The 13,017-nt window shown below is 44.2% G+C and overlaps 1 protein-coding gene across 1 annotated transcript in view; it reads right to left on the minus strand.

Moving 5' to 3' along the window:
• Positions 1–685: 685 nt before the first annotated feature.
• Positions 686–13,017, minus strand: part of LOC135225632 (potassium channel subfamily K member 15-like) — a 35,292-nt gene continuing 22,960 nt past the window's right edge. The window contains exons 7-8 of the mRNA XM_064264956.1: positions 11,733–11,920; positions 686–883 (exon numbers count right to left, since the gene is read on the minus strand). Of these exons, the coding sequence (XP_064121026.1) occupies positions 698–883; positions 11,733–11,920 (374 nt within the window). The 3' untranslated portion in view covers positions 686–697. The remainder of the gene's footprint in view (positions 884–11,732; positions 11,921–13,017) is intronic.

Below are 13,017 nucleotides of genomic sequence, written 5' to 3' on the forward strand. Positions count from 1 at the left end.
GAATGCATTTAAATTTACACTGTAGATTGTAATGGTGATGCAACATATTATAAGCAAAGAATAATTTACTCTTTAAGTCTAAGTAAATATTTTATTAGAGAATGCAAAATTCATGTTGCTTGTGAGAATGTAAAATAGGGAAATTTCATACTTATAGCATAAGATAAGAAGAATAATAAAAGGGTCTTCATTTTCCTGGAACCATAGTAATTTTTCTTTGTCAGTTAAATATGCTTAACTACAATGTATCCATGTACATTACTCAACACTATATAAACCAGCTTTTATTCTTTAAACAATTTTGAAATGAGTTCTATTCATCAGTATGTAATTTTTAAAATAAAATTAACAAGTGCTTAATTTTTCAGGAATCAAGTAACTAGGAGACTCATATGGAAATGACCTCACTCTTACCAGGCCAGCTAAGGTACGGAAATACGTATAGTAGATTCACAACCGTGCATTTGATGTTTAGGCCAGTCCCTTACGACGCTCCTGATAAGTCTCTCAAAAGTATCCCTCAGGAGAGGTGGAACATACATCCTACCTATGTTAACCCTCTCAAGAGACTGAGAGTTTCCAGCCTTGTGACTGGATTATCAACAGCCAATCAGGAGCGTCGTATGAGACTGGCCTAGACGTCAAATGCACGGTTGATGTGAATCTACTATAGTAGACTACAGTTTTCACAGAACGCCTAGACATTGCTTTCGTACATAACGACAGTTATCCTTTTCTTCTTGGCAGCCATGTTTAAGAGGGTTGTCCAAGGATCTTCAGCAGGACCAACATGGGCATCTGAGCTGTCCTCCTCTTCATGTACCTTGGCAAGTGCCACGTTGAGGTCCCGTAACTCCCTCACCAGTTCCATATCCATGTCGACCTGGAATATTTGAAGTGGTTAAGTCAATCCTTAATGCTTTTGTAACTTCATCTAATGTGCTTCATATTTGATTGGGAGATGTTTTCCATACTTAATTAACCCATTCAGACTATCATTCGTTTGTGTGCTGTACACAGAAAACTCACCAAGATTTGAAGGAGTAAAGGAATTTTTGGTTTTTATGAAAGTCATCACTAGTGAACAAAGTTTAAGGTTAGGATAAACCCATTATGAAAGTTCTCTCCAACATAGGAATTGTTCATGTCTTTACAATACATAAATAGTTTTTTTGTTGCAACGAACCATACGAAATCAGGCCATGAAATCTGTCAAAACTTTTTCCAAAATACTTTTGCTATAGTACTGAATAGGGTAACCAACCACTTTAGCTTCAGGGTGGAAAAGACCAAGTTGATTTTATGTGATGTTAGAATCCAGGATGGTACCGTAAATTTATCCAGTAATTTCGCCAATGAAAATGCCATAAAAAAAAAGCATATGCAAAATACTTTACACAGAACACATTCAAGCATCCTCACTATCTCGTATACTACAATTATAGCACTTTAATATTGTAAAAAAAAAAGACATCCTAAAACTAGACGTAAGTGAAACAGCAGCTAAAAATCAAAACATTAAAATCTTATTAACATCAAACTAGAGCATTTCAAATATACGACAAACCCAACATATACCAATTTTGGTCTTCATTATTTTGCCAGCCTTCTTTTCTCCAAGTCGTTTCCTTCAACTGGTTATCTTCCTCTTTTTATATTTATTATATATTTAATTTTCTTCAGAAACTAATCTGCCGCCGACATTATGTATTGGATTAGGTTTTACGTTTAAAAAAATCAGGAATATGTAAACTACATCGCATTATTTTCAACATTTATCTGATGTAAGAGCTGATAAATGATAAGTATATTTTTAGATTAATTATTTCTTCGCGTTAATGCAGTTATTAACAAACATCCACCAATATAAAAAGGGCAACAAATTCAGAATCAACCACGAGTGTTTGGTATGCACATGGAAAAAATATTAAGTCTACCATAGGTCCGTAGATACAATTATATACATGCTCTTTGAAAGATATACAATAGAAAACGAAGATGACGCGTTGACTTATAAAGGGGTAAACTTCATTTAAGTGTGAAAATAAGTAGGGATATTTTTTCGTGGGAGATAAAAAGTGCAGAAATAAAATATTTTTATACGCTGTTATGAAATTGTTTTGTTCTTTTGCTCTTTCATACCTCATGCTGAACTGTTTGTCTGGTGATCTTTTCATACTTTGTTTACTTACCTGATGGAGGGACAGTCAGAGCAATGTACCACATAATTCCCTTTACTTTTGCATTTCCTTTTGTTTATTTCTTTTGTAACTATTTGATTTAATTAGATTTACTTTGGGGATCTTATATAGTTTGTATTACATTTATTATTGGGTCATTGCTAATTATATTCATGGTTGGTTCAGGTAATAATCTACTGATGTTTAAGTTGAATAAAGCTTGGATAGCAGCAGACTAGTCTTTTAATGTCATAACAATTTATTCAACTTAAACTATGGAGAAACAATTGAAGCCTACCCGTCTGGATCTGGACCCCAGCTCCCATTCTGCAGCAAAGGAATGGCGGCATTGGCACAAGACGTTTTACAACTTTATTCAAGAATGTGGTGAAATGGCTCCAAATAAACTAAGGACACTCGTGAACTATGTCAGTCCTAATGTGTATGAATACATTGAGGAGTGTGTGAATTATGATACTGCCATTTCCACTTTGGAAAAGGTATATATTAAGGCACCTAATGAAATATTCACCAGGCATTTACTTGTTACTCGCCAACAAAAGGCAGGAGAAACTTTGGATGAGTTTTCGAGAGAATTGCGTAAATTACGCAAGGACTGTAATTTAAAGGCAGTTAGTGCAGAACAGTACAGAGAAGAGCTGATCAGGGATGCTTTTATAAATGGCCTAGCCTCACCTATGATTCGGCAGCGTCTCCTTGAAAATAAAACTCTAGACTTAAAGGCAGCTTACGACCAGGCTTACTCTTTAGACCTTGCGCAACGTAATGCTAGTTTTTACAGTCACATGCTTCCTCATGTTGGGCATACTGCTGCTGTGGTTACCCCTGATCATGCTCTTATTGCAGATGATCATGTGAAGAGTGGACCAAAGTCTGAGAGCTGTGAGGTAACTGTTGGAAATCAAGTGTTAGCAGCTACTCTGTCCATGAAGAGAAAGGGCTTTTTTTTGTGGAGGTCCCTATCATATTCGTACACACTGTCCAGCTCGGGATTCCATTTGCAATAAATGTGGCAGGAAGGGGCATTTTGCAAAAGCGTGCCTGTCCAAACAATCTGCATATGGAGGTAAATCTACAGCAGCTACAGTATTTGATCCCTCACAGTCATCTGTTCTTGCGACTAACGCTGGGACCACTTTTCCTCAGAGCCTCTATCGGGCAGCTACCACAACAACAATCAATGGACAGAAGTTGACAGCCCTTGTCGACTCGTGCAGTGATGACAGTTATATAGATGCAGGTGTAGCATGGGAATTGAAGCTGCCAATACATCCCACCGATAAAGACGTCGCTTTAGCACAGAAATCTTTGCATACAAACTCTCCAGGTTGTGTCAATGTGGACTTGACTCTTCATCTTAATGGAGAAACTTATCCATCCACGCGTCTAGCAGTAATGAAGGATTGATGTTCGGGAGTATTACTTGGTCAGGAGACTTCCATGAACAGCATCAGAAAGCGACTATTGAATATGGTGGACCGAAACCTGCGCTCAACTTATCTGGTGCTAACTCCTACCGTTCGTTGGCAGCTGCTGCTGTGGATGAGCCTTCTATCTTCCAGCATTTGTTACCTAATTGTAAGCCTATTGTCACCAAATCACGACACTACTGTAAAGATGACAAAGAATTCATTGAAGCGGAGACTAGTTGTCTCTTGGCTGAGGGTGTTATTGACGACAGCATATCGCCGTGGAGAGCTCAAGTTGTGGTGGTTAAGGATCCCTTAAATCGACATAAGAAAAGGATGTGTGTTGATTATTCACAAACTATCAACCTGTATACAGAACTGGATGCTTATCCATTACCTCAGATTGACACCATGGTTAATGAACTCCTAACATATAGAGTATTTTCGACTTTTGACTTGAAAAGCACTTACCACCAAATCCCACTAAAGGAATCAGACAAGAAGTATACAGCTTTTGAAGCCAACAGATGCCTGTACCAGTTCTGTAGAGTACCTTTTGGAGTTACCAATGGAGTTGCAGTCTTTCAACGAACTATGGATAAGATGGTGAAAAAAGAAAACTTATACAAGGTGCTTTCCCATATTTGGACAATATCACTATTGCTGGACACACTCAAGAACAACATGTTCAGAATGTGCAGCGTTTCCTTGAGGTCATCAACGAGGAACTTAACTCTCAATGCTACTAAAACTATTAAATCTGTGAGTACCATTAACATTCTTGGCTACTGTGTGGGGAATGGTGTTATAAAGCCTGACATGGAAAGACTCCAGCCTCTACAAGAACTACCACCTCCCTCTAGTCAAGGATCTTTAAAGAGGGCAATGGGTATGTTTGCTTATTATGCTAACTGGATACAGAATGTTTCTGCTAAGATTCAACCACTTGCAAGAGTAAAGAAATTTCCTTTAAATGAAGAAGCTTTGCAGGCTTTTGAACTACTCAAACGGGAACTTGAAGGAGCAACACTACACTCCGTGGATGAAAATTTGCCTTTTGAGGTCGAATGTGATGCCTCTGAAGTAGCAGTCTCGGCAGTACTCAACCAGAGTGGCAGGCCTGTGGCCTTCATGTCTACGACTTTACAAGGAAGTGAAGTGCACTATCACATCATAGAAAAGGAGGCCATGGCTATCGTGGAAGCTGTTCGTAAGTGGAGTCATTTCCTTGCTAGACAGCACTTTGATCTCGTTACAGACCAATGTTCAGTTGCTTTCATGTTCGATAAGAGGAAACGCACTAAAGTTAAGAATAATAAGATCCAGGGATGGCGGATGGAACTCGCAGCCTTCAGTTATACGTACATTATCGCCCCGGTAAAGAGAATGTGGTTCCTGATGCCTTCACTCAAGCTTTTTGCGGTTCTGTGGTTTCCATGTCATCTACCCATACTGAACTACATGGGAATCTGTGCCATCCAGGAGTGACTCGCTTATTGCACTTTGTGAGATCGAAAAATCTTCCCTTTTCCACTGAGAACGTTAAGGTCTGTGCTTCCTGCAGGATATGCGCCGAGTTGAAACCGAGGCGACACAACCAATGGAGAGATTAAGCATTGACTTTAAGGGACCAGTTCCGACGGCCTCACGCAACCCCTATCTACTTATTGTGGTTGATGAATATTCTCGTTTTCCTTTCGCTTTTCCATGTCCCAACATGAACACAACTACAGTGATTAAGTGCTTAGAACAAATATTCAGCCTGTGTGGGATGCCTCAGTATATACATTCAGATCAGGGAACCTCATTCATGTCCAGGGAGCTCAAAACCTATCTCGCACAGAAGGGAGTTGCAACAAGTCGAACTACCCCTTTTCACCCAATCGTTTAATGGGCAAGTGGAGCGGCTCAACGGTACTGTATGGAAGTCAATCCAGCTGGCACTCAGGTCCCAAAATCTTCCCGATCGGCACTGGGAATTAGTACTACTCACTGATGTAATACATTCACTTAGATCCCTTCTGTCGACAGCAACTAATGTCACACCCCACGAACAGTTTTTTGGATTTCCGCGCCGCTCATCCTCTGGGAGCTCTCTGCCTTCATGGCTTATGTCGTCAGGACCGGTATTACTGAGGAGGTTTGTCAGAACAAGCAAAACTGAACCCCTGGTGGATGAAGTTGAACTATTAGATGCTAACCCAACATATGCTAAAATTAGATACCCCAGCGGACGAGAGTCAACAGTTTCCATACGTGACTTGGCCCCATGCCCTAGGGACTATTCTGTTGCTGAAAGTCAAGAACTCCCTTCTGTCCCATTGTCACCAGAGGCCGTACAATCTCACTCTCCAGTGTCACCCACAACAACCCATCAAGAGTTTCCGGAGGGCATGGAACTTCACCCAGAAGCTGAGATTGGAACAGAGGCTGCATTGCCTCCAGTACGAGATCAACCCGGGTGTCAAGGGCTCCGGACCGATACGGATGGGATTGATTACTTATGAAGTGATGTAACCAATTTTATACCTAGAGGGGAAGAATATTATGAAATTGTTTTGTTCTTTTGCTCTTTCATACCTCATGCTGAACTGTTTGTCTGGTGATCTTTTCATGCTTTGTTTACTTACCTGATGGAGGGACAGTCAGAGCAATGTACCAAGTAATTCCCTTTTCTTTTGTATTTCCTTTTTTTTATTTCTTTTGTATCTGTTTGATTTTATTAGATTTACTTTGGGGATCTTATATAGTTTATTACATTTATTATGGGGTCATTGCTTGTACGATATGTTCTTTGGCCATGCGCTGCCGAGCATGCATCCGTTATCTGTAATTCTGTATACGCTGTTGCGAGTCAGTTGGCTCCTGAGTATCCTGTAATAAAGTTCAGTCTCCAGAACGTTGTGTCATTGCAAACCCAACATGGTGCAGTGAGTAGGATAAGGACCAAGCCATACCCCAGATACGTCGACCACCCCAGGCCACGCCGAGGCGTGCCTCACCTGCAATGCCAAGGGCCTTGTCACAGGCCGTCATGCAAGCACAGACGTTATTTGCAGACCAGCAGCGTGCCATCCATTCCCTTCAGGATGCCCTTCCCGGTTCAGGAGCACGTGCCGGTAAAGTTCCTGTCTCTGCTGCCCCTGAGAAGTGTGAGGCGGTAATGTCCTCGGCAGCGTTCAGATCCTGGAGACGTTCAATGACGTATTGGATTCACCTTAACAAGTTCCCGCCGCAGGATGTTGTCCTGCACATTAGGCTCAACTGTGTACCGGCGTTGCAACGTGCACTGGACGCTCGGTATTCAGATGCCAAATGGAATGCCCTCGCCCCAGACGCGGCTCTGGACGCCATCGGGAATATTGTGTTGCGGTCGTCGAATCAGGCAGTTCAGTGGTCTGAATTCTTTGCCCTCGCACAAGGGCGCGAGGAATCAGTGAGCGACTATTTTTCGAGGTGTGTTCAGAAGGCCACCGACTGTGATTTTGAGTGTCCCAAATGCGGGGAGTGTTTAATAGAGTACATGCTGTTGCGGAAAATAATGGTAGGCCTCAGTGACCCTGTATTAAAGAGGCATGTTTTTCAGGCATGTGAGACATTTAAAAGTGTAGATGCCCTTCAGGCACTGTGCTGCACTTTCGAAGCTGCACGCCAAGATGTTTAAAGTGTCCCGCGCGTCGCTATCAGTGAGAGGGAGTCTGCTGGCGCCTCGAGTGATGACGTCACAGGCATTGATGACGTAGAGCCAGACGTCGCGGTGTTGCGCGGCAATTCCAATGTGAAGCGTTGCGGAAATTGTGGGGGGCGCCATCCCTTTGGTCGAGCGTCGTGCCCAGCAAGAGGTATGACGTGCCACGGGTGCCAAAAGGTAGGGCCCTTTCAGAAATGCTGCAGGAATACGAAGAAAGCACCGCTTGCCTCGAGTCTAGCGATTGTTGCAGACACGCACCTCTCCCCCCACCCCACAATCAAGGCTTGTGTTTCCCATAGAAACGGGAATTCAGTATCCACACTCGTCGTAGCAGACACAGGAGCACAGATCTGCGTTGCCGGACCCACGATTCTCTCAAGACTGCAAATAAATTCACTGGAGTTGCAGCCGCGAACAGGTCTGAGGGACGTAGCTAATCTCCGAGTGAGATGTCTTGGATCAACGGCATGCTTCATTGATATAGGTGCGACGCACGAAGCAGGAGGTTTACTTTGTGCCGACGGCCAAGAACTTCTATATATCGCTGAATGCTTGTAAGGAGCTGGGAATAGTACCCCCTGACTCCCCTCACCCCTACCATCTTGTTGCATCAGCTGATGTGCTTAATGAAGACGTCGCACGGCCTAACTCCCCTAAGACAATGAAGCCTTACCCATCCCGCCTGTGGAGGAGAATATACCGAGACTTGAGGAATGGTTATTACGGCATTTCTCTTCAACAACCTTTAATACAACCAGGGAACCGTTACCTGTCATGACGGGCAAGCAGCACCACATCCATTTGTTGCCTGATGCCGTGCCTTATGCCTGTCACATGCCCGCGACAATCCCTAAGCATTGGGAAGAGGAGGTCAAGGCTCAACTTGACGAGGACGTTCGGAAGGGCGTGATAGAACCAGTCCCAGTGGGGGATGCAACGGAATGGTGTGCAAGGATGGTCGTTGTCGCCAAGAAGACGGGTCAACCTCGCCGCACAGTAGACTTCCAGCGCCTCAACGCCCACTGTCTTCGGGAAACTCATCATACACCGGCACCCTTCGACATAATTTCAAGCATCCCCATTCATACGTACAATACTACGGCGGACGCCCACTGGGGTTTCCATCAGTGGAATTGGACGAAGACAGCCGCCCGCTTACGACCTTTATCACTCCATGGGGACGATACCGTTATCGTAGAACACCCATGGGTCACTGTTCGGCGTCGGACGCCTACACAAAAAGATTTGATGATGCCCTGCAAGACATCACCAGAAAGCATAAATGCATTGACGACACTTTGCTATACGATCACAGCATTGAAGAGGCGTTCTGGCATGTATATGAATTCCTGTCAACGTGTGCCAATGCAGGTATCACACTCAAGCTCGAGAAGTTTAAATTCTGCAAGAGAGGTCACTTTCGTCGGTTATTACCTGGGATGGGAGTCATACAAACCCGCAGACGAACGACTAGACGCCATTCGTAACTTCCATATGCCAGAGAAGCCCTCCATCATGGATATTAGGTCGTGGTTCGGGTTCGTGAATCAGTTAGCTCCCTTCCTTGCAACGGCGCCCATCATGGAGCCCTTTAGGGACCTCCTCAGAAAGCCCACTGGAAAAAACGTTTACTGGGATAGTCAGCTACGTGACAAACTCCGGCAGGCACAGGAGGTCATCTGTCAATTAGCCAAGGACGGCTTGGCATATTACGACAAAACACGCCCTACGACGATAATGACGGATTGGAGTAAAGAAGGTATCGGGTTCGTAGTCCTTCAGCAGTATTGTATTTGTCAGTCAGCTGACAGCCCCTTTTGTTGCAAGGGCGGCTGGCGCCTTGCTCTGTGTGGTAGTCGACAACTCACCTCCTCTGAAGCTGGGTATGCCCCCGTAGAAGGAGAAGCCCTGGCACTTACCTGGTGCTTGCGGAAGGCCAGGCTGTTCCTACTTGGGTGTCCTAATCTCACCATCATCACGGACCACCATCCTCTCGTCAAGCTGCTGGGTGACAGAGCCCTCAAGGACGTCATCAACCCGAGATTATTCAACCTGAAAGAGAAGACACTCCAGTTCAAGTTCCACATGAAATACCTGCCCGGAAAAAGGAACACTGCCGCAGATTTTCTTTCAAGGTACCCGACCATGCGAGCACCCCGCGAAGCTTCCGACGTGGATTTGGAGGACGACATTCAAATGGCAGTGGCATGTGCAACCGTGGCCGCCTTGGAACCGGATATCATCGTGTTGGATGAAGACTGCGTCAGTAGCGCCGCATCTAACGACCCTGTATATCAGCTCTTGCTTGCAAGGGTTGCAGCGGGCGACTGGCCCCAACAGAAGTCGCAAGAACTCGCTTGCCTTCGCCCCTTCTTCAGCGTTCGGGACCGGCTAGCCATCAACCAGGATCTGGTGACATACTCAGTGGACCAAGGATGTGTTCGCTTGGTTATACCCGAGGATTTATGCCGCTAACCTACACGCAGGACACCAAGGCCTCGACTCGATGCTTAGAAGGGCCAGGCAGTCGGTCTATTGGCCGGGAATAGAAGGGGACCTTCAGCATTGCCGCGCCCGATGCACTTCATGCGATGAACATGCCCCCTCACTGCCTCCTGAAGAAATGATACACACGCCGCCTGCGGAATATCCCTTCCAGCAAGTCGTCGCAGATATGTTCCAGATAGAAGGCAGTGTATACATGGTGTATGCGGATAGACTAACAGGTTGGTTAGAAGTGGCTCATTTCCCCAATGGTGCCACGTCTAACAAAATCAGTAATCACCTTCGATCATATTTCTCGCGTTGGGGAGCCCCAGAACAAATATCAACTGATGGAGGCACGAACTTGGCCAGCGAGGAGATGGAGGCCTTCTTCAGGAGATGGGGAGTCAAGGTCCGGCTGTCGTCGGCCCAGTATCCCCAGTCTAACGGCAGGGCAGAAGCAGTTGTCAAATCGGTGAAGAGGCTACTCCGGGAAAATACGTTAAAGGGTGGGAGCCCTTGAGTCGGACAAAACGGCCCTGGCGATACTTCAGTATCTCAACACTCCTCTCAGCGAAATTAACAAGTCGCCGTCTCAGCTTGCAACGGGTCGCCAGCTGTGCGATGGGGTACCGATGGCCAGGAGACACCTGTTAGTAGACAGATATTGGAGGCAGACGATACGTCGAAGGGAGTTACAAGTGGCAAGGTCGCAGGAGGCGATGCGCATCCCTGGCACTACCAGAAGACTGCCGCCCATCGAACTAGGTACCCATGTACGCATACAAAACCAAGCTACCAAGCAATGGGATCGAACGGGCATAGTAACAGAAACAAAGCCCCATCGTCAGTACACCGTCAAGCTTAATGGGAGCGGCAGGCTGTCAAAAAGAAACAGACGACACCTGAGAGTCATCGCTCCGCCCTCTGGCACGCCCATGTCTCAGCACGAGTCCTCCGCAAACCATACCCCGACAGAACAGGGGACACGCACCACACAGGAGCCCAACCGCCGTAATAGGCCCAGAAGAGCCGCAGGTAAACCCAAGTGGCTCAAAGACTTTGTAGAGTGATGTTATTATCTTTTGTATGCAATTGCATCAGGAATTGATATTTCTTTTCAGAGAATTTATGTATTTTATTTCGTTTTTGTGTATGCATCGAGAAGTTAGCTTTAATTTTTTGTTTCTTCTCTTGTCTCTCATTTCTCATTGATCTAAGGGCATTTTTCCCCTTTTTATTTTTTGTCATGTATAAGAATGTTCTTGGGGGGGGGATGTACGATATGTTTTGTATTTTTCCCCTTTTTATTTTTGCCATGTATAAGTATATTCTTGAGGGGGGGATGTACGATATGTTCTTCGGCCATGCGCTGCCGAGCATGCATCCGTTATCTGTAATTCTGTATACGCTGTTGCGAGTCAGTTGGCTCCTGAGTATCCTGTAATAAAGTTCAGTCTCCAGGACGTTGTGTCATTGCAAACCCAACATTGCTAATTATATTCATGGTTGTTTCAGGTAATAATCTACTGAAGTTTAAGTTTAATAAAGCTTGGATAGCAGCAGACAAGCCATTTAATGTCATAACATACTCAAATTCATGTTACTCAAGGAAATGTCTCAAAAGTGAAAGAGGTATTATTTCACTTTAAACTGTTACTTGACATTGGAGTTTATATGCTGCGATCTTTTTTCCCCTAACTATTCCCGTAGCTATATGTATGAACTCATGTTCAGATCAACGGCAAATTTACTGTTAGTCAGATATTTAACATTAAAACAAAGGAAAAGGAAATTTTCAATGCCAAAATGTGGTAATGGTTTAAATCAATATTTAAACTAGTAGTTGTTAAACCCTCTCAAGTCTTAATTAACTCTTGTCCTATATTCTGCAAGCATTTGTTCAATAGCATTCATAATTGTAGTACTAATTGAATTGAACTTTACCGTCCCAGCTCCTGTTTCCGCCATTCTTCTCATGGCTTCGGCCAGCGGCCCAGAGAGGGTGTGCAGTCGAGTAGAAAGTTGCTTCATGTGGTCCCACGAGGTGGCGTACTGTCGACGAACCAGTTCGATGACGGTTGAAGTGAGTGACAGTCCAACCAACACGTAGATCGTGCAGAAAAACACGTCTTCTGTCGAGATATTGAGAAACAGCATGACAGGTAATGATAAGTTTCTTGGTTCACAAACACCGGTGTGACTGATTTTATGAAATGATTGGCAATTTAGAATGACCGTCACAGGTTGAGCTATGATATTTACAATATGCCAACTTAATCTATATTTCATCACCGTATACTTTACATGTTGTTTAGAAGACTTTACAGAGAAATAATGGACTTAAAGCCGCGTGGGATCAGTTAAACCCAATCATATAGGCCTAGTTTCGGAAACCTACAAAAAACTACTAAAATAAACGACTATAGTAAGAGCTGTAGCCGCCAAATTTAGAAGTAGCACGGACTCCTGTGGTTTATACGGGACCGTAGTTAACTCTGTAAGTAATATTTCCAAACTTTGCTGTTAGTGCAATAGTGAATTTGCAAGTGCAACTATCCAAATTCACTGAGTGACAGCAAAATTATCGACAGGCACATAAGTATCTTATAGCCCTCTTCTTCTTCTTCCCTGCTTGTTCCCATTTTTATATGGGGTCGCAGTTTCGGATGAGCCGTTTCCATCTATTTCTATCCTGCGCTTCTGCCTCATCAATTCCCTTCTCATGTAAGTCTCCTCTCACACAGTCCTTCCATCTCTTTCTTGGTCTCCCTCTTCTTCTTCTTCCTTGCACCTCCACCCCCATAGTATGTCTCCTAGCGTGGTCCTCATCTCTCCTCAACAGGTGTCCATACCATCTCAGCCTCCCCTCCTGCACTTTCTTTGATACTTCCACCACCTTAGTCGACCCCCTTATGTAGTCATTTCTGATCCTATCCTCTCTTGTCACCCCAGACATCCACCTAAGCATTCTCATTTCTGCCACATCCATCTTCTTCTGCTCTGTTTTTCTCATGCTTGCTGTTTCCGTACCATACAGCATTGCTGTTCTTAGCACCGTCTTGTGAAATTTTCCTTTTAACCTAAGCGGCACTCTTTTGTCACAAAGAACTCCAGAGGCCGCTCTCCAATTGTTCCAGCCTGCCTGTACCCGATGTTTTACTTCTTCTTCCATACTTCCTCCAGCGTTAACAAAAGATCCCAAATACTTAAACTTATCAACTCTCCTTAT

The sequence above is a fragment of the Macrobrachium nipponense genome, chromosome 13 (assembly GCF_015104395.2).
Source record: "Macrobrachium nipponense isolate FS-2020 chromosome 13, ASM1510439v2, whole genome shotgun sequence".
Lineage (NCBI taxonomy): Eukaryota > Metazoa > Arthropoda > Malacostraca > Decapoda > Palaemonidae > Macrobrachium > Macrobrachium nipponense.